Source organism: Ursus maritimus, unplaced genomic scaffold, assembly GCF_017311325.1.
Source record: "Ursus maritimus isolate PB19 unplaced genomic scaffold, ASM1731132v1 scaffold_1, whole genome shotgun sequence".
NCBI classification, from domain to species: domain Eukaryota; kingdom Metazoa; phylum Chordata; class Mammalia; order Carnivora; family Ursidae; genus Ursus; species Ursus maritimus.
The window spans coordinates 75,238,203-75,265,996 of NW_024423343.1; the positions used below are offsets into that span (position 1 = coordinate 75,238,203).

Consider the following 27,794-nt stretch of genomic DNA (forward strand, 5'->3'; position numbering starts at 1 on the left):
TAATTCTGTGTATTTTAAAGCTTATGTGGTGTTCTGGTATGAAATTATCTGGTTGGGTATCTTTCAGTTGCTTCTATGATGATTGGAATATTCACATATGTGTTTCTTCTATGGCAAATTATAATAGTCTGAGGAATGATTTCCTCTAGATTTTAGTAATTGGTTTTAAATCTGCTTTTAGTAATTATGTTCTTCCTTAATTCTAATCTTATATTTAGGCTTTTTCTTAATTTTCCTTATTTAGAGTAGTTGAGGGGATTTTTCTACCTATTTAGTGTTTAGATTTAGTTATGTTTTTTCTCTTGGTTTCATTCAGTTGAACTTATACTTTACTACAGAAATACTCACGTATGTATAAATGTTTATCTGTTGTACATATGTTTATATAGTTTGAGTATTGAATTTATTCACAACCAAATTGTTGACTAGCTTTTTGATATCTGAAAAGTATTTAGCTCTCTTGGTAATTATATATATATGCATTTTTTCCTTTTATCCAGTTTTTTTTCTTTTAAATATTTTCTGTATATATTTTGCTACTATATCACAATGTCTCACTCTGTATTTAACAGTGCATCTTAGATATTTTCTATTAAAAAACAGATCTCCATAAAATAAATCTACCCTAATTGAATGGACCCTAATTGATGGTTTTCTTATGGATGGATATTGAATTTTCTCTAATTTTTCCTCATTACAAGTAATCCTATAGAGAACATTCTAATACATCTTTTCAGCTATATAAATGGGGTTTTGTGGAGTGAAATATCAGCATGAAGAGGTTATTTGTATTTCTTTTCTTTTTCTTTTGTTTGTTTGCATTTTCAGTTTTGATGAGAACCAGTAAATTGCCAGCAAACCAATACTAATTTCATTCTGAGCCCTGGCATGACAGTGCACTTTCCTTCCTACCCTTTTAACATTGTATACTGTCTTTAACTGTCACTTATCTGAAGAACAAAAAGTTTTCATTTAATGTGTGCGTCTCTGATTTACTAATGAAGTTAAATATCTAATTATATTATCTGTATAGAGTTCTATTAATGGTCATGTTTATTTTTCCATAAGATTGTCCTATTGTTTGTAGTAGATTTTTATATATTAAGGATGGTAGTTTTTTAATGCCTTACTTTGCAAATTTATGCTTCCAGTTTATCATTTGAGAAAATGTTTACTTTTGGTTGATTCCCCGGAACTGCCATTTGTGTCAACAGGTTTTTCTTAATACAGTAACTGTCAGTAATAAAATTATTTGGAGAAGGCTGTCATCTGTGACAAAAGTGCAGAGTAATACTAAACCTCCAGTGCAAGGATTATCTTAATTGTTCCTACAAGTCCTCAAAGCAAATAACCTTATGGTTAAAAGTAATGTCCTGGTTTTGATGCATTCAGAATACACATCTAAGTCTTTGTTAGGTTTCTCTGATTATGCAAAGACAGTCTAAATATTTGATAGGTAGCATTTGTTTATTGCTTTGAAAGGGCTTATGTATTTTTTTTTAAAAGTAATTTTTAGGAAAATAAGTTTTTCAAATAGAATGTGCTGTACTCTGTACTTAGTAACTACTTGCCTGAGTCATATGTTTTATCCTATGAAGACAACTTTACAGTTGTTAGCTATTGATATATCCATTACTGTTTTATGCCATTCTTCATCTTATATTCAACATTCATGATACATTTGTTTTTAAATTTTTCTTTTAAAATATTAGTTACTGGTTTTGGCCAGAAGCAAGATACAGTTTTACTTTAAGTTGGAGATTAGATACATTTAAGGAAAAGGAGCAAAAGTTTATCAGATAAATCATTTTTCTCCAGAACTGACTTCTATACGTAGATTTCATATATTAGTTAAGGCATTAGTACAGAATTTATATTCCTATTTGAAATGATTCTATTTCTCTTGATGCAGAGTGTTGGAGCCTTGCTCTTTAATAGGAACTTAGTGGGTGGGCAGGACAATGTTGTAATGAACTCACCGGCCAACTGTGTTACCTTGGACATGTTCTTGTACTTTCTTTTGCTCCATTTTCTCTTCTTATAAAGTAGAGATAATAAATAGTATCTACCTCGGCAGGGTTATTAAAAGAATTAATTTGAGAATTGATGCAAAGCAGTTAGCACAATGCTTTTCCACTTAGGATCAGGAATTTATCTGCCCTTATTGACAACTAGACTGTTCTGAATATAGTATCCTTGACATAGCATTTGTGTGGGTAAAATGTGGTCTTTAGGAGAAAATTTGAATTATTCTAGTTTTATTTACTTCCTGAATCACTACGATGAGCAGGTTATTAACCCTCCTAAGCCATGGTTTTCTTATTTGAAAAATGGGGATAGTGTTCATACTGTTTTGTAGCGTAGTTGTAAGGTGTAAATAAAGTAGTAGCTAGTGAATACTAAATTGCTTATTGTTTGTTTTACTGGTTTGTACATTTCTCCTCTTTAGCCCTATTTGGTCAAGTGTACCTTGTCCCTTTTTAATTCCATTTTTTCATGAGTTTGTTTCTGGTGAACTTCCTCTTTTCTGAGTGCCCTTTAGCAGATGTTACTTGAGAAGTTTAAATATAATTTTGGAACTTAACAGATTTCTCTTTAGTGCAGTCCTGAAATGCTGTTGAGTTCATTTTTTTTTTTTTAATGTTAAAGAAATACCTCTATCTACCTTAGCAGGATTTAATTTGTCAAATAAAGCAATACTCATACAGTTGAAGCTTCCGTGCATCTCTAAATCACATCACCTTTTGGTTAGATGTTAAAGTAACAAGCTAAATATTTTCCAGCAGTTACTATAATGTTTACTTCAGAGAATCTGTAGTTGTCATATCCTGCACACGGTGCTAGAATAAGTTAAAGAATTTAATATACCTTTTGAACTATCTATACTGCTATACCATGCGGAATCCATTTGTAAATAGTCCTGTCAGATGACTTAATAAATCTGTATAAGAAGAGACATTTTGTTATCAAAAAGCTCAAATTTTATCAAGTTTTTTCTTTGAATTGTAATGGCTCTTTATAATTCCTTCACATTAACTCCAGTATTCTTCTTGGAAGTTTTAGAAAATAATCATCTTCCCTCATCTACTTTCGTGAAAATCACATTAATTTGTGTCCTTAAATCACCTTTTCTTGTTCTCCATCCCCATCCCCACATTTTGCAGATATTCCTTAAGTCACTTAGCGTATTTACTTTGACCATTGAACATGTCTGAAATTGAGATTCATCCTATAATCCATTGTGTCTTACGATCTCCATTCTCCAGGCAGCAGTTATGGCTTAGTTGTGCATGATTGAACAACAAAAAGTGCCAACATCAGAAGAATGAATGTCAGTGGTTTGAAAGAAAGTTCTAGAAGTAATGGCATAGCATTCTTATCAGCTTAGGAATAAAATGATTATGGTGAGAGAGTAGAAAAAGCAATGAAATGATGTGTGTTGAGCCACATTCCCAAAGCAGAAATCAAAAGTAGGTATGTGCTGTTTTTCAATAAAGTTGATAAGGAAGGAAAAAAGGTCACCTTTAAGTAAGGACAGAGGATAGTTAGGAACAAATACTGGTGATTTTTAGCTTTTTGTTTTTGTTTTAATAAATGCTGCATTACCAGTATTTTTGATAGTAAAGGGAATGATATTGTGTGGAGTATAATGGATGTCAGCAGCTCTCATACAAAAAATGGTCTCAGTGTGAAGTTTAAGGGACAGCTTAACTATTTTATTTGCCTTTTTATTCAAAAAACTGAATTGTGATAAAAATCAGTGTCTAAGAATATATCTTTCAGAAGTGTAACATAAAATCTGAGTGTTAAAAAGCATGTGATAGTTCGAGGATGATTTTACTTTTTCTTTCTTAGAGATATGTACAATGTTTTGTCTTAGATTTGAAGAAATATGATATAGATCTTCTCTAACCCTCTTTCAAGCATACTTTGTTACTATCTAAATAATCTGGTACCTGGAACTGGACTTAATACCTTTGATCTCATTCAGTAATTCATTCATAATTCCTTGTAAAATTACTTTTTTTAAAAAAAACCTCTTTATTAAGGTATGATTAACATGTAAAACTGTACATATTTAATGTGTACAACCAGATGATTCGGGGAATAAATGCATACCTGATAAACTATCAACCCCAAGACCACAGACATCTATCACCTCTCAAAGTTTCTTCCTACCCCTTTTATTATTATTTTATGGGTATATGTATGGGAACCTTGTAATACAAAACTCTTAACCAGCCTTTATTTGAGACATTATGTTTATTGTTGCCTGATATTTTACTTGCAACTTTCAGTAGGTTCTCAGTAGTTCTTCTGGGTCCAAGAGTGGATTTTTATTCTATATCAAACTAGTGTCACATAAAGCATTTGGATTCACATTTTATCCCTGTTAAATTTCACCTTGTTTGTCAAATTCTGTCATCCAAAACCCATCCTTTCTAGTTTTGACAGCTGCATCTTTATGGCATGTCCATCTAGAACTTTGTCCAACTTGATATAAATATTCTTTGAATTCAAGTTGTTGAGCTCATGATCAATCCATCTGTACAAAATTAGCTGCTACTTCTTATATTTTAGCTAGAAGGCATAGCTAAAATAATCTATGTTGCACATAGATTGTCTTTTATGCATTAGTTACAAAATTACCATTCTTAGGAGAAACAGTCCTATCCTTATACTTCTGAGATACTTTGTAGAATATAGAGATTCTAAAACCTCAATAGATCCCTGCCACTTTCGAAATACTTTTAAAATAGTCTGTTTTTCAGTTATTTCCCTACTACTTGCATTGGTGAATTATTCTAAATGACTTAAACTGTGAAAAGTATGCCTGTTTTTATACTTTTAATTTCTTTGTATATTGTTAGTGAAACTAATGAACACTGATACTCACTGTCACAGCACTGTTAAATAATTTAAATCTTCTTGTGATTTTTTTCTTTAGAAATCAATGTGGACTGAGCATAAGTCACCTGATGGAAGGACGTACTACTACAATACTGAAACAAAACAGTCTACTTGGGAGAAACCGGATGATCTGAAAACACCTGCTGAGGTAAAAGTTTGAGACTTTAAAATCAGGGGTTGTTAAATAGGTTGAGTCTTTTTTTCTTAGGATTTCATGGATATTTGACTGTTAGAAAGACAGACCAATTTTGTTTACTGATTTTTGCCCCTGCTCGGTAAACCTTTATCAGGTGGCATCAGATTAAGACAGGTGACGTAAAGAATAAACTAAAAGAGCAAAAGGACTCTCTTTCTGCCCTCTATTCTTTAAATTCACATTTTATTTTATATATTTAAAGATTTTATTCATTTATTTGTCAGAGAGAGAGTACGTGCGCGCACAAGCAGGGGGAGGGGCAGGTAGAGGGAGAAGCAGGCTCCCCGCTTAGCAAGGAGCCTCATGCGAGACTTGATCCCGGGATGCTGGGATCATGACCTGAGCCAAAGGCTCAGAAGCAGGCTCCCCGCTTAGCAGGGAGCCTCATGCGAGACTTGATCCAGGATGCTGGGATCATGACCTGAGCCAAAGGCTGACGCTTAACCGACTGAGCCGCCCAGGCATCCCTAAATTCACATTTTAAACTGTTTTCCCTTTATAGCATATCTAGGTGATTGCACATGTCTTCCAGTGAATTCTTAAAAATTTCCAGTGAGTTTGGGGTAATGGAAATGTAATTAAATTAAAAATATAAGTGTCATTTTGTTAGAGTGGGAAATAGTCTTTGTGGAAAAGGCCCCTGAAAAGTATGTGTATTTCTTTTTGTGTTGCAAATTTATCATTCATAATATACAGTGTGGAAATTAGATTGAAGGGATAAACTGAGTAAACATTATTGCATATGGTTTAATTAGGAACTCTGAAGTCCTAAGTAAGAGTTGATCTGGCATTTCAAGCCACACTTGGAGATTTTTCCTAGTTGGCAGCATATAGTTGTTTTATCCCTCTTAATTGAGGAATTTGAGGATATAAAAATATTTTCCAGGCCACCACACTAATATGCACAGCAATACTTGGGATGGGAGCTTGGCAGAGACTGTAATTTTTTTTGATCCCAGTACTGATACAGGCAGTTATTTCTTCCTTAAATATCATCGCTAAGACACTGTCTAAATAGGAGTTTTCAGTAGCATCACATGGCACCCTAATCAGTTTTATATATTAGGTTTTAAGTATATCATACTTATTTTTTTTCTTTATATATAGTTCACATAGATGTAATAAATTATTAGCCATAAAACTGATATCTAAGCATGGGTAAACCAGATTTTGCTTTTCCCCAGTTTTTATGTTTTTCCTGCTTTTGTTATTATTTGAGAAGTCTGTGAAATGTGTATGATAAATTTTACCTATGATGGGGTGTAAATGGCAACAGCAAACAGGATTTGAAATTTACATAGATCTGGTTTTGAATCTTGCCTCTGCCTCTTAATTAGGTGTATTATCTTAAACAAGTTACTTTCTGTAAGTAACAGTATAAATTTGAAATAATAGTATGGATGTTGCACTGTTACAAAGATTAATATAAAATAGCATCACCTACTAAGTATTCTGTAATTGGTGACTTATCTTAAAAGCGTTTGATTTGTACAGATTGATAATATTTAGTGAAACAGTGATGTGAATGATGAGTGATACTAAATTCATTACTATTAACTGAGGATTTTTATTTCCCTTTAGCAACTTTTATCTAAATGTCCCTGGAAGGAATACAAATCTGACTCTGGAAAGCCTTACTATTATAATTCTCAAACAAAAGAATCCCGCTGGGCCAAACCTAAAGAACTTGAGGATCTTGAAGGTAACACAGAAAAAAATAATTTTTAATGTTAATTTTTTTACATATCTTTGTCATTCATGTTGAAACAATCCTTCATAAATAGGATTGTTCAAACACAGGTCTTATTTTAAAAAATTAAATGATTAGAACGTTTTAAATGGTATAACAGTTTTATGGGCTCTTATTTTCTTGTTGCTCTAGATATCAGTTCTATAGATTTTAAATAGATTTTTATTTGATTTGATTCCACTGAAACTAGGATACCAGAATACCATTGTTGCTGGAAGTCTTATTACAAAATCAAACCTGCATGGTGAGCTGCTTTGATAATTCATTTTCTGTCATTATTTAACATTTTTAGAGTATTTTACTAATGTTCACTAACCATGATTGGATAAATCTGCAGTGAGAATTCTCTATTAAAAATTCATTCAAGGGTTATATTATAAATGAGCTTGTGACTTTTAAAATTATACTTTGATTTAAAATTAATTTACAATTGGAAAATTGAATAAAGACATCATGTACAATAATTCTAAATACAACTGTGAGTGTTGGTACATACAGGCAATAGGTGACTTAACCATGTAGCAGATTGCGAGAGCCTTGAGTTCAGTATAAATTTTTTAATGTATTGTCAGACTGTACATTTAATGCTGATATTATTTTAGCACAACATTCCAAAATAGCCTTTATGGTATGGGAGAATTAAACAAAATGCCATGCTTCACTTACAAAGGGAGTATTTTTCATTATCCTCAACTGTTAAATACCCCTGAAAATCTGGAAATACTACCTAATATGAAACCCAATTCTTCAAATAGAGATTAGAGTGAGAATTGAAAATTTAGTTCTTCTGCTCTCACTTCTAATAGAATCTGGTATCATAAATTATCAATTTAGAAGCAATAGATTTTAGAAATGGGGCTAATAAAGTAGTCTGCAGTGTGGAATGACATCTGACAGTAAAGAGAATAAAAATTTCCTAAAGACATGGTCTGAAGTCTACTTAACCTTTTTTTTGTGTCACATAATTAGCTTAGATCATGATCGTATCAGGAAAAATATGTCAATTTATGTTAGTAATGATAACTCCTTTAGTATGTTTTGTCAGACATCCTAAAGATACTTTCAGAAATGGTTTCCATTAAAGGGGGATAAGTTTTTAAAATACTTTCATAAAGTTCAGCTTTGTTATCACTTCCATGGACCACCTCATTCCCTAATGATGCTGCATATTTTTGTTACCCATAAAGAAAAATGTGCTTTAATTGGAATGAAAGCTGGAAATGTTGAATGCAAATCTTTAGAGCTCTTTAAATTTCTATACTAGCATTGGCTAATAATAATAATACTGTAGATAGGTAGAGTCCCATTTTATTCATGTAAGAAATATCAAGCTCATTTCTGATATAACCCTACTACAAAATAGTTGGTGTGTATAACTATCTATCTACCTGTCAATGCTAGTATATTGTGCTGGAATTTCATAATATGAATTTGATCTCGTTTTGAATTTGGTATCTTAAAAAAAAAATCAAATAGTTTTACCCCTGGGGAAAATACCGTTTTATTCCAGAATTATACAGATATTTTCAGAGAGTTTTTGCAATACCCAGCAGCCTTTGGGAAAGTAGCAGTGTGCAGAGAAACTTTCCTAAAAACTGCTGTTTAAATTTGTCTTCATTCTCTAATTGCTGCCCTGGAACTTTGGAGCAAGAATTTGCTCTGAAAAAGTTTGTTTTTTTGGATGGTGAACTAAATCTTATTGTATGAAACTTCTCTTTATCTCCCTTTAATGTTTGTTTTCAGTGACTGTATTTAAAAACCATGTCATCTGTAACTTTTCTTTTTTCTCTTTAATAGCAATGATCAAAGCTGAAGAAAGCAGGTAAGCAATTTTGGACATCAGTACAATTTACAAATTTGGTGTCTCCTGTATATAGCATTCTTGCTTTAACTATTTGCTTAATCGTATAAATAGTATTTAACATGTCCGGCCTGATGGTTTGATGTCTTTGGATATCTTTGGAGGATTGGGGCCAGGGAGGAGGATATTTATTCAAGATACACAAATGACACTTTGCTAGACAGTGATTGTTGGACTTGGATTGCATCCTTTGAATTAAGGCTGTGTTGTAGAAAAGTCCAGTATTTGGTTTGATTTAATTTGGGAATAGATGAAGTACATATGTCTTCCTATATTCAGGTTTCCCTTTTAATATATGAAATGAATAAAATTTAAAGTTCTTACAGAAATTTATGATCTAGGCCAAATTTTATGATGCATAATACAATCTGACAATAGGGCATTTTGTGAACGAAAACAATTATTGGACTTTTGGAAGGTGCAGAGTTTTGCGTGAGTCCCTATCCTGTTTTATCCTGAATGTTTGCTCAGTTAAAGTAATCCAGCCTCATTCTGTGTTTTTCATCTCTTCAAATGGCGTAATAGTTTGCCACATTGCCTTTCTCCCTTTTATAGTTTCTCTTACTCATTTGATTTTATGGGTGAAAACTAGTATTGTTTGGCTTTCTGATTATTACTTAGTGAGATGACCAGTTTTTTATTGTTGTTTTTTTAATATATAGTAAGCAAGAAGAGTGCACCACAACATCAACAGCCCCGGTTCCTACAACAGAAATTCCGACCACCATGAGCACCATGGCTGCTGCGGAAGCTGCCGCCGCTGTCGTTGCTGCTGCAGCCGCTGCTGCTGCCGCTGCCGCCGCAGCCAATGCCAGTGCTTCCACCTCTGCTTCGAATACTGTCGGTGGAACTGGTCCAGTTGTTCCTGAGCCTGAAGTTACTTCGATTGTTGCTACTGTTGTAGATAACGAGAATACAGTGACAATTTCAACTGAAGAACAAGCACAACTTACTAGTACTCCTGCTGTTCAGGAACAGAGTATGGAAGTATCCAGTAATACTGGAGAAGAAACAGCTAAGCAGGAAACTGTAGCTGAGTAAGTTCAGTGACTTGTCTTTTTCAAATCAGTACCAGACTTCATTAATGTAAGAAATTGCCAGTTTACATGGTGGCCATTGAGTGTTAAAATTTTTTGTGAATCAAAACATGAGCCTTTAGATAATGAATCATTATCAAGGCTGAGTTTTGTGAGGTCATGCTCTTAAACTGTTGAAAAACTAATCCTCAGAGATTTTAGGAAGCAGAATTCAGAGATAGAGGGTGAGGCACAAATTTAAAGGGGGGTACCAAGCACCTTAGTAATCAAAATATGTCAGTTATGGTGTTGTAGTTTTAAAGTTTTAAATCAAAACTAATGCAAAAAGTCCATGATTATTAAAATAACAAAATTTTAAATAAAGACAGGATTAGTATTACGTTCTTTATTTTGTGACAGTCTCAAATATGACTTAGCACAGGCCTGCAAGGAAGTGCTACAGTTTGATGTTGAACAAATAGAAGCAAAAATTAAATAGACTAAAATAATTTAGTAGGGTATAGGAGGAAAACTGTTACTGTAATTAAATTGCTACAACTTTTTAATATGGCAAAACAGCTGCATCTGTCAATTTATAGTTTACATGTACTTGTATTCCCTATGATCTGGTCATATTTCATATGGCTGTGCTTTATACATATGTAAAAAGTAACCTTGAGCCATGCTTCTTGACTTTAATGATGTCCACATATATTTTAAAAAACTGTTAACCATGGTGTCAAGTTCCAAACATGATCATCCATCTTAATATTTAAACATATTGATTTCATCTCCCAACTCCTTCTTGTAAATACACTTTTTAAAAATTTTCTTATGTACGTTTCCCAAAGTTGAAAATAGCTTTATAATATTTTCTGATGTTTAGAAGTTGAAAAAGGAATCTATATGATATATCTGAAGGCATAAAGAGTAACATTTTACTTATATCCTTCTGCCCTTTCTTTTTATTTTTTTTAAGTTTTACTTTGTTTTTTTTCAAGATTTATTTATTTGAGAGAGAAAGTGCTCACACTTGTGCAGGGGAGGGGGGCAGAGGGAGAGGAAAAGCAGACTTCCCTCTGAGCACAGAGCCCAACACGGAGCTCCATCTCAAGATCCTGAGATCATGACCTGAACTGAAAGTAAGAGTTGGATGCTCAACCAGCTGAGCCACTCACACATCCCCGTTTTATTTTTTTTAATAATCTCTACACCCAACATGGGGCTCCAGCTCACAGCCCTAAGATAATTGTGTGCTCTTTCAACTGAACCTGCCAGGCACCCTGCTTTGCCCTTTTTCTGTGCATTTAAAAATATGTGCATTATATAATATATTTTAAACCTACATCTGATGTCTTTTACATTGTAAAGATACGTACCCCATCATGTTGAATGATGGCATATTACTTTATTATTTTCATATACATAAATTTCAGTGTTCTGATAGAGATTTAGGCTTTTGGGGATGATATGTTTTTTATATCTTTTTGTACTTATATTTTTCTACAGTAATTTGTTTTTCATAATTTTACCAATGAACAATTATTTCTTGTTTATTTTCTTTCTAGTTTTCCTAAAATGCCTGAGTCATTATAATCTTTTTATTTTAATTACTGCAATATAGACCATTTATAGCTATTAATCTTTGGGCCCTTTATACTATTTCTGATGATTTTAAATAAATTTCCCAAAGTAAGGTTACTTGACTCAGAGGGTATTAATGTATTTTTTGTAGTTGTTAGTATTTGCTCCAGTATCTTCCTCTAAGTATTCTACTTAGTTTTTTTTTCTACATTTTTTTTTCCCTTTATAAAGGAGGGGTGTTAGGATTATATGACCTTTTCATTTCATAAAGACCCCCAAACTAGTACAGTTGATAATTCTTGGGTATATTTACTCTCTTTTTTTTTTTTTTTTTGAGATCAGTGCTTGGCATACTTTTTTGTAAATCATCGGAGAGTAAATACTTCCAGTTTTGCAGATCATAAATTCTGTCACAGTGATGCAGTTCTGCTATGGTAGCACACAATAAGCCACAAACAGTATATAAACTCATGAGTAAAACTATTTACAGAAACAGGCAATGGGCTAGATTTGGTACATGAGTTGTAGTATTCCCATCCTGATTTAGGCCCTCAACATTTTTTTATATTTATGGACACTTGCCCAAATCCTTAGTTATTAAGGCGCCGAGATGAAGAAGGACACTGGGTAAGTTTTATAGACCATTTAAAAGTATTCATTTATGGACTAGTGGAACTAATGTTTTAGTGTAATTGTTTTACAGGCCCTCATGCAGGGTCCTAATAACTGAATGTTTCAGGAGAAAACTATATTACCTTTATGTCTTTATGTTTAGGTAAGTGTGTAAGATTCATATAGCAGAGTTTATTCTAAAATTGTTAAATTTAACCTCAATATCAAACCCTTAAATAATGAAAACATTGTTTTCTAAGTGAAGCAAATGTTTGCTTAAATTATAAATACCATGTTTGAATTTCCCTCTAGTTTTACTCCCAAAAAAGAAGAGGAGGAAAGCCAACCAGCAAAGAAAACCTATACTTGGAATACAAAGGAAGAGGCAAAGCAAGCGTTTAAAGAATTATTGAAAGAAAAGGTATTAAAGATTTTTATATGACATACAGTAATTATTTAATAAGCAAAGTTACTGTTTAATGCAGTCAGTACCTTGATGCCTTTATTGAAAACAGTAATTTTATAAACTGTTACAACCAAAAATGAACTAAATTTGCCTTTTTTGAAGAATAGTTTTGTGAAACTGATTTTCACCAAAAAATTCTTGTGTACAGTGTGCTGCACAACACATTCTACCTCTGTATTTAATATGTTTTTTATTCAAAAAACTTGTTTATGTTTTAACGAATAGTCTTAAGAAAAGTATTCTTGCTCTGTTAAATATCAGTTTAAGTTTTCTTTTTAGTCTGTATGTATATTACCCAGGTTTGCCTTGGTTCAATAAGAAATTATTAGACCTCTTTCAAACTTGAGCAAAGGGAAGTGCTTGATGTTTGCAGTGAGTATTATACTTTATTTCCTGTTGTATGACTTTTACAATATTTGTGCAAAATTTTAATTTTGTCATTAAATGGTTTTCAGCGGGTACCATCTAATGCTTCATGGGAACAAGCTATGAAAATGATCATTAATGATCCACGATACAGGTAACACTTGAGGTTTTTTATTTACTTTTCCAACCCTAGCAAATTAAAAATTGTGTAAAATAGTAAAAATTTTTAACTTTCATTGTCTTCTCTTACTTTAGATACCAAGAACAGTTGTTTTATGTCAGATAAGACCCCAAAAAGCCAGAAAGCTTGTCATACAATTTGAGTACAGATGAAATTAAAAGTTTTTTAAAGTAGAAATTATTTTCTGTAATTGTTTATTAATTTTTAAAATCTTACTGAAATTTTCTTAATTTGTGAATGAAATCTTTTTTTTCTTCAAAGCATTGACATTTGATCATCCTGCCTTCATTTACTGTTATATGGTATCCTATTTCTATTTAGTGCTTTAGCAAAGTTGAGTGAAAAAAAGCAAGCCTTTAATGCTTACAAAGTACAGACAGAGAAAGAAGAAAAGGAAGAAGCAAGATCGAAATACAAAGAGGCAAAGGAATCCTTTCAGCGTTTTCTTGAAAATCATGAGAAAATGACTTCCACAACCAGATACAAGTAAGATCTTTAGTAATGCATAGGATATGTTTACTGCACTGTTTCTGTGTCAGACTTTTTGCTAAGTGTAGTAATTAATCCAAAGTAGATGCTCATTAAAGCTAAATGATTATGAGTGTGGCAGTTTCATAAGGTACAAGATAAATCAGTAGTTAAATGTAGAATTTAACTTATAGACTTAGTTATTAATTAGAGACTAGAACAAAAGAGGGGTAGACTGAATGTAATAATATAAGCCTGACTCCTTTCTATTTAATATAAAAACTGAGGGGCGCCTGAGTGGCTTAGTCGGTTAAGCGTCTGACTCTTGAATCCAGTTCAGGTCTTGCTCTCAGGGTTGTGAGTTTAAGCCCCACATGTTGGGCTCAACACTAGGTGTGGAGCCTACTTAAAAAAAAAAAAAAAAAAGTTCATTTTCCATATGTACTTTCTTATTTTCCTCAATTTTTTAGAAAAGCATTAGTAAAGATTCTTTTCTTTAAATAGTCATATTATATGTATTAACTAAAGTTCTAGCAACTTTTTGAAGTCTATAATTTAGTTCCAAGAACAGTTTGTTAGTGTTTATTGCTACCCTAAGAAATACAGCCTTGACTACAAAACATGGCCCAATTAGAATTATCCACTCCTTGGGGCGCCTGGGTGGCTCAGTAGGTTAAGTGTCCTACTCCTGGTTTCAGTTCAGGTCATGATCTCAGGGTCATGAGATGGGTCCCCGCATCAGGCTCCTGGCTCAGCTCGGCATCTGCCTGGGATTCTCCCTCTCCCTGCCTCTTCCTTCCTCTCTCTCCCTCCTCCTCCTTCTTTCTTTCTCTCTCTCTCAAATAAATAAGTAAATCTTCAAGAAAAGAAAGAAAAAAGAAATATCCACTCCATCTCTAGGGAGGAATGGAGGCCTAAGCTATTTTGTTATTTTTCTTAATTATCCAAAAGTTTTCCTATATAATACACTCATGAACTTAGAGTGTTCATCAGGGTAAGCTTAAAATTAATTTTTATTGAGTAATATAGAATAACATTTAATTATTTTATTAGAAAAGCAGAGCAAATGTTTGGAGAGATGGAAGTCTGGAATGCGATATCGGAACGTGATCGTCTTGAAATCTATGAAGATGTTTTATTCTTTCTTTCAAAAAAAGAAAAGGTATTACTCACTCTTAGTTGTTAGTATTTATAGATAAAACAAGATATTTCTTCATTCCGATTAGGAGTTACTTTATAACATGTCCATTTTAATTGTTTGGTTTATTCAATTTATGTGGTGTAGCAAATCTCTTTATTAGAAGTTGGATTAAAAATGGGTAGCTCCTGTAATGGTAAGTACTGATGTGGACACATTAGGTACAGATTTATCCAGCTGTTATTTGAATTGTCATTAATTGGCTGTCTTATGCCCACTTTTGAAGATTTTTTTTTTAACTCATTAGGTTCTTTAAATACTCAGTATTTTTGTTTATAATGCATTTATGTAAGTTTTCTATACAAGAACGGCAGTAATATATAATTGTTACCACTACAGTGTGCTTGCAGAATAGTGTTTGAAAACACCTCTTATCTGTTTTATTTATGCAGTAAGTTATGTATTATTCGGTCTTAAGGAGATGTTTAGAAATGTAAGTATTACCAAAAATTTGAACATAATTGAAAGTGGTTGAAGACTGTGGCATTTGCCTGTTGTGTGACTTGTTGACAGTAACTTTAGTTTTAGACTCTATCTACAATGCATAGTTATAGGAAGAGAGATTTATGGAGTTGTTGGGGAGATACGGTTTCCAGATTCCAGCTTCTTAGAAGAGAGGTTAAAAAAAAAATTGAAGGTAAGCAGTCACCAAGCTAAGAAGTTTGACAAGATAACTGGAAAAGTAGTGTTGATATTTAAAATAAATGGGTAACATGAAATTTGAGCATCATTTAGAATGTAAAGAAATTCTCACTGATTGCAGTTCAAATACCATATTTTATTTGAACCTTAAAACGTGTAATCATTCTTTTGGTTTAGGAGCAAGCAAAGCAGTTACGAAAGAGAAATTGGGAAGCCTTAAAAAACATACTTGACAACATGGCTAATGTAACATACTCTACTACCTGGTCTGAAGCTCAGCAGTATCTGATGGATAATCCAACTTTTGCAGAAGATGAGGAATTACAGAGTAAGAATAAAGATTAAATGCGAGAAAGCTTTTTAGAAGTACAATAGCAGAGAATTCTCACTTTTATTATGAGGTCACGAACTGAATTTTACGCAATTGTTTGTTCATTCCTTTTTTTTTTCTTTTTTCCTTTCCTTCTTTAGGTTGGGGAGGGGCAGAGGGAAAGGGAAAGAGAGATCTTAAGCAGATTCCACACCCAGCCCGATGCAGGGCTCAGTCTTAAAGCGCTGAGGATCTTGAGCCAAAATCAGGAGTCAGATGCTTACCCAACGGAGCCACCCTGGCACCCCTCGTGTGTCCATTACTGATACAGTGTTTTGTTGGTTTCCAAATAGAGAATTGAGTTTCATTATTCATGGAAGTAAATACTATCAGATAATCCTTAAAATATATTTATTGTAGATCAAACCTGAAATTGTTTTTTACCATTTTTGTGTAATTTAGTACGAACTAGATACCACAATTTTACACTGTCTCTTTGAGATAAAAGCTTTAGAGATTTGCAAACACGAAAAATTGTATTAGCATTATCCTGCATTAAGCTTACCCAGATTCTTTTTCTGACTTACCTAGTTGCTTTTTAAATTACGGCTTTGTGGATTACCCCTCTGAATACTATGCTTCATTCAATAGGTGTGGGTAGGGCCTAAAATTCTATCCTGTGAAAATCTCCTTGGGTAATTCTAATGTTGACAAATTTTACAGTAACAGTTTTATTTTCCTTAATTGTGTCTTATGCATGGTCTTTATTTCACCCTCGAATTCAAGATATCTTTTAATGAGGTGGTTTTGGAATTTTTTAAATCATTTCCTATTTAGGTGATGACAAGTCATATTTGAGTTTAATTACAATTATTTTGGAAAGGTGTATTTGAAATTTATAGGAAGTTAGTGTAAATAAACTGCTTTCCTTACTGATATTGGACATTTTAATTTTTTTTAACTGGGAAACTCTCTAGACATGGATAAAGAAGATGCATTAATTTGCTTTGAAGAACACATCCGAGCTTTAGAAAAGGAAGAAGAAGAAGAAAAACAGAAGAGTTTGCTGAGAGAAAGGAGACGGCAGCGTAAAAACAGAGAATCTTTTCAGGTAATTAAAAAAATCTCTTTTTTAGCTTAATTTCATACTATAGTTAGTGAGCTTCAACAGTGATAGGAACAATTTTGAGACTCCCTCATCCCAGATCATTAATTTAGGCTTTGTGGAGGATCCATACACATTTAACTGAAGGAAAACAGCCATTTTAGGCCAGGGGAACATAAAAGGCTGTAGCAGACTTGATATTTAAGATGCGTACTGGTAAATTGGCTAAGGTTTCACTTGGGGAAGAGGAATAGCATGAGAGAAGACTGAAAAAATATGTTTTGATGATTGATTAAATTAGTTGATTTTTAGTGTCTAGAGAATAGTAGGGAATGATATGGGATATATAGTTTGGGGATGGGCCATAGTTCTTAAATGCTATACATAGAAGTTGAAATTACATATTTTTTATATAAGCCAGTGGCTCATTTTCACCTCCAGATGTCACTTTTATCCTCTCGTTAATAGAGAATATCATGGAGTAATGAGTTTTGCATTTTATATTTCACCCGATTGCTCATTTCAATAACTGTATTAATAGCAGTTAGCATTGTTTACTGCTACACATTTTAAATTGATAATCACTTAAATTTTTATTATAGCCTTCTAAGATTTGGTACTATTTTGGTTTTGTCCATTTATATAAGATAAGGAAATGGACTCAGGCGAAGTGACTTACCCAAATTCAAAGACTAAATAGTGGAGCCACAATCTGAATCTGTGCAGCCTTTTTTTCTTTTTTTAAGATTTTCTTTATTTACTTGAGAGACAGAAATCGCATGAGCGGGGAGGGAGGGGAAGAAGCAGGCTCCCTGCTGACCAGGGAGCCCCACTTGGGACTTGATCCCAGGACCTGAGATCATGACTGGGCCAAAGGCAGATGCTTAATCAGCTGAGCCACCTAGGATCTCTTCCATTAAACACTGTATTAAGATAAATGATAAATTACAGTGACTTAAGTTTATTTCTCCTTTAATGATAACAGTTATCTGGTGTAGGATAAGGGCACATTGCCATTCCCTAAGGCAGGAGTACTCAAAACTTAGCGTGCATCTAAATCACCTAGAGGACTTTTTTTTTTTTTTTAAGTAATCTCTGTGCCCAGTGTGGAGCTTGAACTCACAACCCCAAGATTAAGAGTCACATGCTCTGTCAACTGAGCCAGCCAGGCATCCCGCCTAGAGAGCTTTTAAATAAACTCTTAGTCTCCTGCCAAAGGTCACTAAACCATCTTAAATGCCTTAGCCAATAGCATTCCTTCTGTCCTCATTCCATAAAACCTTAACATTTCTTACTTTTACGGGTTCCTTTATTGTAGTGGTTTCCTGTAGGATCATTCAAAGAATTCTTAAAACCACAGATTTCTTTAGCTTCAACCCTAGAACTTGCTTCAGTAGGTCTAGGGTTAGTTCTGAGAATTTATATTTCTAGAAGTTTCTAGGTGATAGTGATGCTTCTGGCAATTTGAGAATTGCCCTAGGCCGTTAGCTTTCCATGCATAATCAGGAGTTTGTTGTCTACATTATCACTCTTCGGCTTGGAAGAAGTTGAAAAGATAGTTTATTCTTAAAGCCCGTGGTGTAGAAGTTGTACTCTACTTCATATTTAGCTGCTGAAAATTTAGTCACATGGCTGCAACTAAATACAAAGGAGGCTGGAAAACCTACATTCTAACTGAGCAGCCTTGTGCCTGGGAAGAAGGGAAGAGCATTTTTTTGGTTTTTTTAATATTCTGCAACCATTGAACTTTAAGGGCTCTTATGAAGGTTTTGCAGTGGTTTAAAAAAAGGAGAACTATATGATAAAATAGTTATACAATAAAAATAAGGTAATCTGGGTCACAGAAAATAGAATGTATTATGTCAGTTCTGGAACTGGATGGGAAATCCTGAGGTAAAGTCCACATGGGTCTTTTAGTCAAGCCTAAAATATGGCTATGGTTTCTGATTACTGTTACTATAACTGGTATCAGCATGTTACTTTGTTCTTGCATTCAAGAATGTTTGAAGAGAGGGGTGCCTGGGTGGCTCAGTTGTTAAGCGTCTGCCTTCAGCTCAGGGTGTGATCCCGACGTTCTGGGATCAAGCCCCACATCAGGCTCCTCCACTGGGAGCCTGCTTCTTCCTCTTCTACTCCCCCTGCTTGTGTTACCTCTCTCGCTGGCTGTCTCTCTCTCTCTGTCAAATAAATAAAAATCTTTAAAAAAAAAATGTTTGAAGAGAAGTGGAGATGATAGGTGTATGGTTTTGTTCAGGGCATTGATATCCAGTAGAAATTTGTATGCCTCATATATGATTTTAAGTGTTAAGTTTTAATTTTAGTGATCTTTAATTTACCCAGCATATCCAAAATATTATTTTAATATGGAATCGGTTTTGTTTTTTTTTTTTTTAAAGAAATTGCTTGGTAATCTTCAAAATCATTGTGTGTTATATACTGATGACACATCTCTGTTCAGACGAGCCACATTTCATGTGCTTAGAAGCTACATTTGACCTGTGTCTACCATGTTGAACAGTGCAGGCATAGAAATTCCAGGAGCAGAATTTTGGGCCATAGTTCTTTAGAGACAGTTGTATATAGAAATAAACACCCTAAGGATTTGGGGAAGCAGGAAATGTGAAAATTGTTGAGTACAAAAGTCCCAATATGTTGTCCTGAAAATCAGCGAATACTGAAAAAGGACAAAGAAGTTGGAATAAGCATATAAAGATTTAGATTTAGGGCATAAAATTAACATGGAAGAAAGGAAATAAGTTTTTTGTTTTTCTGGGATTTTTTTTAAGATTTTATTAAGAGAGCAAGAGTGGGGGAGGGGGGCAAAGGGAGAAGCGGACTCTCCGATGAGCAGGGAGTCTGAAATAAGACCTGAGCCAAAGGCAGATGCTTAACTGAGCCACACAGGCACCCCAGGAAATGGGTTTTTAAATCAGATGTGAGGTTGAGTCTTGGTTCTTCAAACTACTATATGTATCACTTCAGTAAAATAATCCTCTTAGAGGCCCACATTTATTAATTAAAAGAAAAAAAAAAGCCACAGTCAGAACACATTGGACACTGTCTAAAAACAAAAAGTGTATTTTACAGGAAACATGTAAACACATTTCTTTAGCCTCATTATTAGGGATAACACCTAATGTTTCTAGTTAACTTGTACTTTTATATATATATATTTTTTAAACTGTAATGATGTTCCATCTTAACAATAAACTGAAGCCTGGAAAATAATGTAGTTTTTCAAAGATCCTTTTCTTTGAAGTGCAGAAGAGGATTTTGCCTAAAGGATTTTATTTTCATCAAAGAGCAAGTATTCTTTGTACCTTAAACATATTTGAGATACATTAGTAGTACAAGAGTTTCAAATATTGCTGTTTTTAAGTGTGTTTTCATGTTACACTGATATTTCCAATGTCCTTAAAGATGACTTTTCAGTATAATGGGTATTTGTTATTGTTGGGTTTTCCCTCCCCAGATATTTTTAGATGAACTGCATGAACATGGACAACTGCATTCTATGTCATCTTGGATGGAATTGTATCCAACAATTAGTTCCGACATTAGATTTACTAATATGCTTGGTCAACCGGGTGAGATTCTTTTCTTCCCAGTTTATAGTTACAGTAGTAGTTGGGATGGGCCAAAGAGGCAGGTGGTTGTGTTGGGGAATGGAGGGGTGCTTTATTTTATTTTATAAACAAAAAAGTAATTGCAGCTCTTTGGTTAGAGCTAGCTTTTGACTTCTTTAGTTTTTTCATTAGGATCAACTGCACTTGACCTTTTCAAGTTTTATGTTGAGGATCTTAAAGCACGTTATCATGATGAGAAGAAAATAATAAAAGACATTCTAAAGGTAAATGCTGTACTTACTGTTTATTGTTAATCTGTAGTATGTTTTAATTTTAAAAGTTGATACTATGTTTCTTTGATTTATGTATTAGTGTTAACAAGAGTTCTCTTTCTTAGGATAAAGGATTTGTAGTTGAAGTAAATACTACCTTCGAAGACTTTGTGGCCATAATCAGTTCAACTAAAAGGTCAACCACATTAGATGCCGGAAATATTAAGTTGGCTTTCAACAGTGTAAGTTATCATCTTTACTATGAAAAACAACTAGGTTTAGGTTTTACTCAACAACTACTTTAGTACAGTTTTTAATATATTCAGCTAAAAGTACTTAAGCTGTAGGCTTATGACTAGGGTTTTACTGAGTAGTAAAGTAAAAGAAAATAATGTATTTAGATAATGGGCTAATGATGAAGTTTCCTTTGGTAGAATTGATTGGTGTTATAAATTGGCCCATAACTTATAAATGATGGGAGAATGCTTAAATTGAGAATGCTTAAATTAAGTATTACTTCAAATGTACTATTCTGATTAAATATGATTTTCTAAAAGTTACTAGAAAAGGCAGAAGCCCGTGAACGCGAACGAGAAAAAGAGGAGGCTCGGAAAATGAAACGAAAAGAATCTGCATTTAAGAGTATGTTGAAACAAGCTACTCCTCCAATAGAATTGGATGCTGTCTGGGAAGATGTATGTATAATTGTAAATTCTTTCTAATCTGTTTCCTTTACAATTGAAGATAAAAATATCTTTAATTACTTCCCATTTTATAGCCACAAAAAAAGCTGAAGTTATTTGTACAGTATAAATTAAATATACTGAGATTATTTAAAAGTATAAAGTCAGCTCTGATCCTGCATTTAGGAATAATTATTAAAAATGTTTTGGACTTCAGAGGGAAAGAAATATAATAGACTTAGAGGGGATGGGGCTGTCATAGTTACCACTTGCTGTTGTGATTCTTTTTAGTCATATTGGTACACTTTTCTTGGTATTCATGTATTCTTAATTTTTCAGATTCGGGAGAGATTTGTAAAAGAGCCAGCATTTGAGGACATAACTCTAGAGTCTGAAAGAAAACGAATATTTAAAGATTTTATGCATGTGCTTGAGGTAATTTTAGTATTCTCATAATTCACTACCTCAAAATAAAGAAAAATACAAACAAAAGTTGAATTTAGTTTGATCAAAGTATGTTTCTTAAATTATACTGCTTCTATACAAATGTCATTATCTGAGATGGTTAAGGAAATGATTTTTCTGTAGAAACTGCCTTTAAGTAAAAGAAACTAAGCTTGGATCTGAATATGAAGATGTCTTTGTAGAGGCAGTTCGTATTTATTTCACGTTTTTACAGTGTTTTAGAAATTGAGTTCAGCAGCCTTCTGTAATGACTGGTAAACCTGAAGAAAACGTAAACAGCTTTTTAAGTACACATTTCAAATATTACACTGTCAGATGTGTTAAATGCTCAGGGAGGTCTGGAAAATAATGGAATAAGTTTTCGTTAAAATAACTGATAAAATTGCAAGTTACTCCATTAGCTGAATATAAGGGTATTTTGATGAAGATTTTAGGTAGGTGCTTGTATATAGTAAATATGCTACATAGACTAGTAATTACTGAATAAAAACATTTGGTGCCTTTGTGGAGCCAGGCATTGTTCTAACAGTTTTACAGACACTGCATATATGAACTTAATCCTCACAACAACCCTGTGAAGTTACAGATGAGCAAATTGAGGTAAAGAGAAGTAATTTGCAGGAAAGGATTCCAGCACAGGCTGTTTGACTCCAGGGTCAGTGCTTTTAACAAGTAACGCTACCCTGCCAGTTCTGGGCATAGTGATACTTTACAACATGCTGAAAACTGGCATATATTTAACATTAAAGTGTTGGCGTGGTATGGTCATTAGGCATTGCAGGTCACTTAATTGTTCACTGTTTCCTTGGATTTCTTGTTCTTAATGAATTTCAGTGTTGACAACAGTTTGCTCTGTTAACATGTATCCACATGCACTTTATCTCTTAGCTGCATCTAGATCTAGTCCTGTTGGCCTGTAGGTCTTTTCAAAGTGTGTTTGAGAGCAACAGCATCTACATTACTTGGGAGCTAGTTAATAATTCAGAATCTCAGGCCCCATTGGCAGAAATCCTGCATCAGAAGCATCATTTCAGGAAGATTCTCAAGCACTAGAATAGAATGTACATTTAATTGTGAGAAGTTCTGCTCTGGCTGGTGTCTTAACATTGTCCCCCAATTTATAATCATCGAGATTCTCTGGTGACCTGTGCTGGGAGTAAAGTGGTGAGGTCTTAAATGGAGCTGAAGATTGTAGTTTTGGGACCTTAGCAATCTGAGTCTTTGAGTTAGGAGAAAGAATTTAGAATTCAGTGACATAGAGTAAAAGGAGAGCTTCCCTTCTGAGTCAGATGTTTTATTTCCATTTTCTTGTAAACTGAAGCAGAATTATTTTCAAAGTCATTAAAATCCACAGAGACAACATTTCCTTCTCTGATTTCATGTGGTGAGTTAGATTGTCTTTGGAGGTCTTACCTTTGACTAGGAAAGGAATGCTCCTTAGGTGGAGGAAAAAAAGGATTAGCTTTTGCTTTATTCTGAGACCAGCCTCGTTTATCTTAGTTCAAAGATGGCTCTGAGGTAGTTCTTTTTCACGGTGCCAAGACTAGCTCACTGACCAAAGCCAGATTCATCAGAAAAACCATGTCTGAATGTAATTTTATTTCATTGGTTTTGAAAGCAGTGTGGCCGTTCTACAGATTATACTTTTCTGGAGTATATCAATTGTCCCTACTAAAGCATACCATTCTCGTTCCTGTAAGAAGTGCTTTCTTTCTTAATATTTTGTTGTTTTTAGATGTCAAAATGAGTGGGTATGGAATGGTTAGGAAGTAACAGAACATTTTAACTGTTAATTTTTTGCAGTTTCAAGGAAGTACATCCTAAATGTGCAAAACGAGAGTAAGATTTTTACTCTAATAACTTTTGTATAGCATTTAAAAATTGTTTATGATCTGCCTCTAAAGTAAATGTAAACTTCTGAAATTCTTTTTCTTTTGTGCCTGTAGCATGAATGTCAACATCATCATTCAAAGAACAAGAAACATTCTAAAAAATCTAAAAAACATCACAGGAAACGTTCCCGTTCTAGATCGGTAAGGAGGTTTATTATGGCACTGTAAGTGTATTGAAATATTTATTAACATCGTTATGAATGAAATTATATGTATTGTACAGGGGTCAGATTCAGATGATGATGACAGCCATTCAAAGAAAAAAAGACAGCGATCAGAGTCTCGGTCTGCCTCAGAACATTCTTCTAGTGCTGAGTCTGGTAAGCATTTCTTTTAACTTGAATAGAATCGTTGGCACTTGGGGGGCGTTGTTGTATAAGCGTCTAGCTCTTGGTCCTTATCTCCCCTGAGATCAAACCCCTGCTCAGCACGGAGTCTGCTTAAGACTCTCTCCTTCTGCACCTGCCCCCCGCACACTCGCTGTCTTTCCAAAATAAAACTTTAAAGAAAAAATCAGTGGCACTTGGATGTCCTCAAATTCAGACTTTTTCTTCTCATGCTGCTTAGAGAGAAGTTATAAGAAGTCAAAAAAACATAAGAAGAAAAGCAAGAAGAGGAGACATAAATCTGTAAGCAAACTTTTAACTTGTTATACTGCACCTAGGTTTTAGCCCTTAACTTGTTCAGTGGAGATAGACCCCTTTTATGTCTAGTCCTGTGCAGTAAAGCACAGTTCAGGTGGACACCTAAACTCGGGAATTATATAGTTTGTCTTCACCGTAATCTTCCATTAAAATCTTCTAGTGAGCTTTGAAAATAAACTACACATCAGTGTTAAGATTCCTACTCTGGCTTTTTTAAAGAAATCTTTGTGTTGCAGCTGTGATGAGAATCACAAGTGTAAATGTTCACCTGCTTCTCTCTACTCCTAGTTCTTAATTTTACATATGCATCAGGATACCCTAAGGAGTTTTTCAAAACATAAGTGGGAATGAGTATTTACTACCTGTTGAATCAAAATTTTTCTTCATGCTGCTCACTTGAATTTATACATATCTTATAATAAAGGACCACTTATTTAGGCTGTGACATTGCACTTTAAATCCTGGTTTTCAGGGCACTGAGGTGGCTCGGTTGGTTGAGCATCCATCTCACACTTGATTTCTGCTCAGGTCATAATGTCAGGGTCATGAGGTTGGGCTCTGCACTCAGCATGGAGTCTGCTGAAGATTCTTTCTCCCTCTCCCTTTGCCCCTCCCCCTGTTCACATGCGCTCTAAATAAAATCTTTTAAGAAGTAATAATCCTGCTTTTTAGTTGCAGTTTTGAGAAAGAATTTATTATATAATGCTCAGCCTATTAGATGATTAAGCTAATCACAGCATTCTGTATACATATCTGAACAAACCAACATTTTATTGGGTTGGCAGAAAATGGTAATGTTTGTCTACATTTACATAACAGATATATCTGTGTGCTTTCTCTCCTAATTTAGTGAAGCTCTTTTGTGATGTTACTGTATCAGAATGTCTTCCTTCCCAAAGAAAAGACCAACTCCTTCCAGTGAATCTTGGAAATGTTACAGAATCCTTGAGGTTAATAATTCAGATTTCACCACACTAGGAACACATGCCCTATAATACATGGATGTTCTTAAATATTACCTATATAGAGATAGTAAAAACATGATGGTATCTTCATCAAAATGTTATTTTTTATTTACACAGGACTCTCCAGAGTCAGATGCTGAGCGAGAGAAGGATAAAAAAGAAAAAGACCGAGAAAGTGAAAAAGACAGAACTAGACAAAGATCAGAATCAAAACACAAATCACCTAAGAAAAAGACTGGAAAGGATTCTGTAAGTATTCAGAATTGTGTTTTCAAAATACAAAAATGAATATTGTGGTTTGTATGACAATGAATAGACTTTTTGCAGGTTGGCTACCGTTTGAAGGAAACAGTGAAAAGTCAGTTAACTACCTCTCACCCAAAATAGTTTTCTAACATATCTGCTGCAAGTGTTCTAAGTTGTATATTCCTCAAAAAATATGTCTTCCATGACTATTGTTTTAACCCACTGAGAAAGGATATGGTCTTCTACTTTGTAAATTGTATGAAGTACCACTGGAGATTTTCTACCTAATTTTTTTAAGGAATATAAGACTCAGATCCAGGGTTCTCCAGATGTGCACAGTCATCAGTACTACCAAATACAGTTTCAAAAGGTAGCATTCCACTAACTTTTAGGAGTGTAATCTTTGTGAGGGAAGAAGTGAGGGCAAAGGGGTAGCAGGGGGACTGCAAGCCAAAGTTAACATTTTAATATAAAATTACGTTAGTCTTTAGTTTCCTGTGTGTATGTATGTATATATATAAATGACAGCAAAGTAATAAGCCTTCTTAGTCTTGCCATTCTTCTACAAATACTGTGGACTTAGCATTAGTATGCCCCTAAATGGACCCATGGAGAGTTTAAACTGATAAGCCCTGGTCCTTCTTCTGGGTATTCTGATTCATTTGATATGGAGGTTCTTTTTAAAAGCTGCCCTGGTGAGTTTGATGCACATCCTTGGTGAAGAATGAAGATTTCCTGAATACTTAATAGGAGCTTAACAGTTTCTTCTCTGTAGTCAGTATTTGAAGGGAAGGAGAATAGATAAACTACCTTTTAAAGGTGGTTTTTCACAAATACGGTATTTTTATTTTTTGAATTGTTTTTCAGCCTAAGTATTGTCCTGCTCATAGATTTTAAATGTTTATCTAAGGATAGTATGCTTAAGGCATAATACTTTTCTGTAATATGAAACACTTAGAAGGCGACCTAGAATCTACAAAATTAAGGAATATAGTGCCTTCTTTGGTAATAAATACCTGGCTTCCGTTAAATGGAAACAATATTTTATACAGTGGTGTAAGGGGAAGGGAAAGAAACCATTGTGTACCATTCTGCCCGATTTACATATTAATGCACGCTGAAAGTAGCACCATATAAAAAGTCTTGTTCTGAGTTCACTGTCTCCCGTAATAAAACCAGCGGGTAGTTAGCAACTCACTGATAGGCTTTTGGAAAAGAGGTCAGGCCTAAATCCTGTGCTGGTCTTGTTTCTGTGGAAGACAATCTATATATTTTGGTTCCTTTTTTCAAAGGTTTAATACTAAACTGTTTTGAGTACTGACATTAAGTGTAATCGTATTCAATGTCTTTTCAGGGGAATTGGGATACTTCTGGCAGTGAACTGAGTGAAGGGGAATTGGAAAAGCGCAGAAGGACCCTTTTGGAGCAACTGGATGATGATCAATAAATTATACCAAATATGTTTACAGTATGATTTAAAGAAGTCTAATTCAGACCAGGGACTCTATTTTAAAGTTCAATTGAAATAACACTGGGTTTTAATTATATCACAGGAAAAAAAGTGCATTTAAGTATTGTTATTGTGGACTTTATAAAAAGCAAAGGAAATTGAAAATAACTTTTGATTCTGTATCAAGAATCATATTTTCATACGGTCATAACTGTCTTTCTGTGACCCTTTCATAGGGCACTGCAGGATGGATTAAAGGTGGCAATTTACTGATAACTGCAGATGTCTCTACTTTGTTCTGAAGTCTAAGTCATGAGGCGATTTGATTACTTTATAGAAGTTGGATTTTGAAGATGATACAATGAAAATTTTTTTGATATTTAGTAGTACAAAAAAAGCACCAGCAACTGACAAAACTGCTTTTTTGTGCACTACCCAACTGGTTAAAGCTGATATGATCTTTTATGGTGAACGCAGAAATAGGTGTTGTTGTTAATGGAAACCTGGTAGACCCTTAACTATAGTGGTGCTAATAAGCACTACTATAATAAAGCCACCGTTATTTTTTATGAAACATCTGAATACGTTTTAAAAAAAGGCTGTTGTGAGGGCATTATTTTGAGGTGATGTTTAAAACGTTAACATCAAATCAAATTGTAAATTAGTTTAAATATATTGCCTTAAGGACTACTAAAGAATGTGCCACCAAACTTTAAGTGATAGTTGCAATATCCTTGTCTGAAACAAGAATCAATGTTGACTTAAACATTTTCTTTAACAGTTGTCTTTTTTTTTTTTAATCCGATCTTTTACTTTTTTTCATTGAGGAAGTCTTTTACCTTCCCTACTCACTGAGAAGTATTGACTTCGTGGTACACATTCTAAAGCATTTCTGATTTGAATATTTTTGTACATTTTTATCAATTATTAAACCTTCTCTTCTAG

The 27,794-nt window shown here is 33.8% G+C and overlaps 1 protein-coding gene across 9 annotated transcripts in view; it reads left to right on the plus strand.

Moving 5' to 3' along the window:
- The window catches only part of PRPF40A (pre-mRNA processing factor 40 homolog A), a 54,517-nt gene extending 26,723 nt beyond the window's left edge, over positions 1-27,794 (plus strand). For 3 of the 9 annotated variants that reach the window (XM_040644890.1, XM_040644841.1, XM_040644867.1), the window contains 21 exons: positions 4,949-5,059; positions 6,689-6,809; positions 7,048-7,101; positions 8,655-8,679; positions 9,381-9,755; positions 12,243-12,351; positions 12,852-12,916; positions 13,265-13,429; positions 14,465-14,573; positions 15,429-15,579; positions 16,539-16,672; positions 20,139-20,253; positions 20,413-20,516; positions 20,630-20,746; positions 21,062-21,199; positions 21,527-21,622; positions 23,599-23,685; positions 23,768-23,864; positions 24,112-24,173; positions 25,271-25,402; positions 26,754-27,794. In XM_040644890.1, the coding sequence (XP_040500824.1) occupies positions 4,949-5,059; positions 6,689-6,809; positions 7,048-7,101; positions 8,655-8,679; positions 9,381-9,755; positions 12,243-12,351; positions 12,852-12,916; positions 13,265-13,429; positions 14,465-14,573; positions 15,429-15,579; positions 16,539-16,672; positions 20,139-20,253; positions 20,413-20,516; positions 20,630-20,746; positions 21,062-21,199; positions 21,527-21,622; positions 23,599-23,685; positions 23,768-23,864; positions 24,112-24,173; positions 25,271-25,402; positions 26,754-26,846 (2,460 nt within the window). In that variant the 3' untranslated portion in view covers positions 26,847-27,794. The remainder of the gene's footprint in view (positions 1-4,948; positions 5,060-6,688; positions 6,810-7,047; positions 7,102-8,654; positions 8,680-9,380; positions 9,756-12,242; positions 12,352-12,851; positions 12,917-13,264; positions 13,430-14,464; positions 14,574-15,428; positions 15,580-16,538; positions 16,673-20,138; positions 20,254-20,412; positions 20,517-20,629; positions 20,747-21,061; positions 21,200-21,526; positions 21,623-23,598; positions 23,686-23,767; positions 23,865-24,111; positions 24,174-25,270; positions 25,403-26,753) is intronic. The other 6 variants (XM_040644852.1, XM_008686983.2, XM_040644857.1 and 3 more) reach the window with 3 other exon arrangements.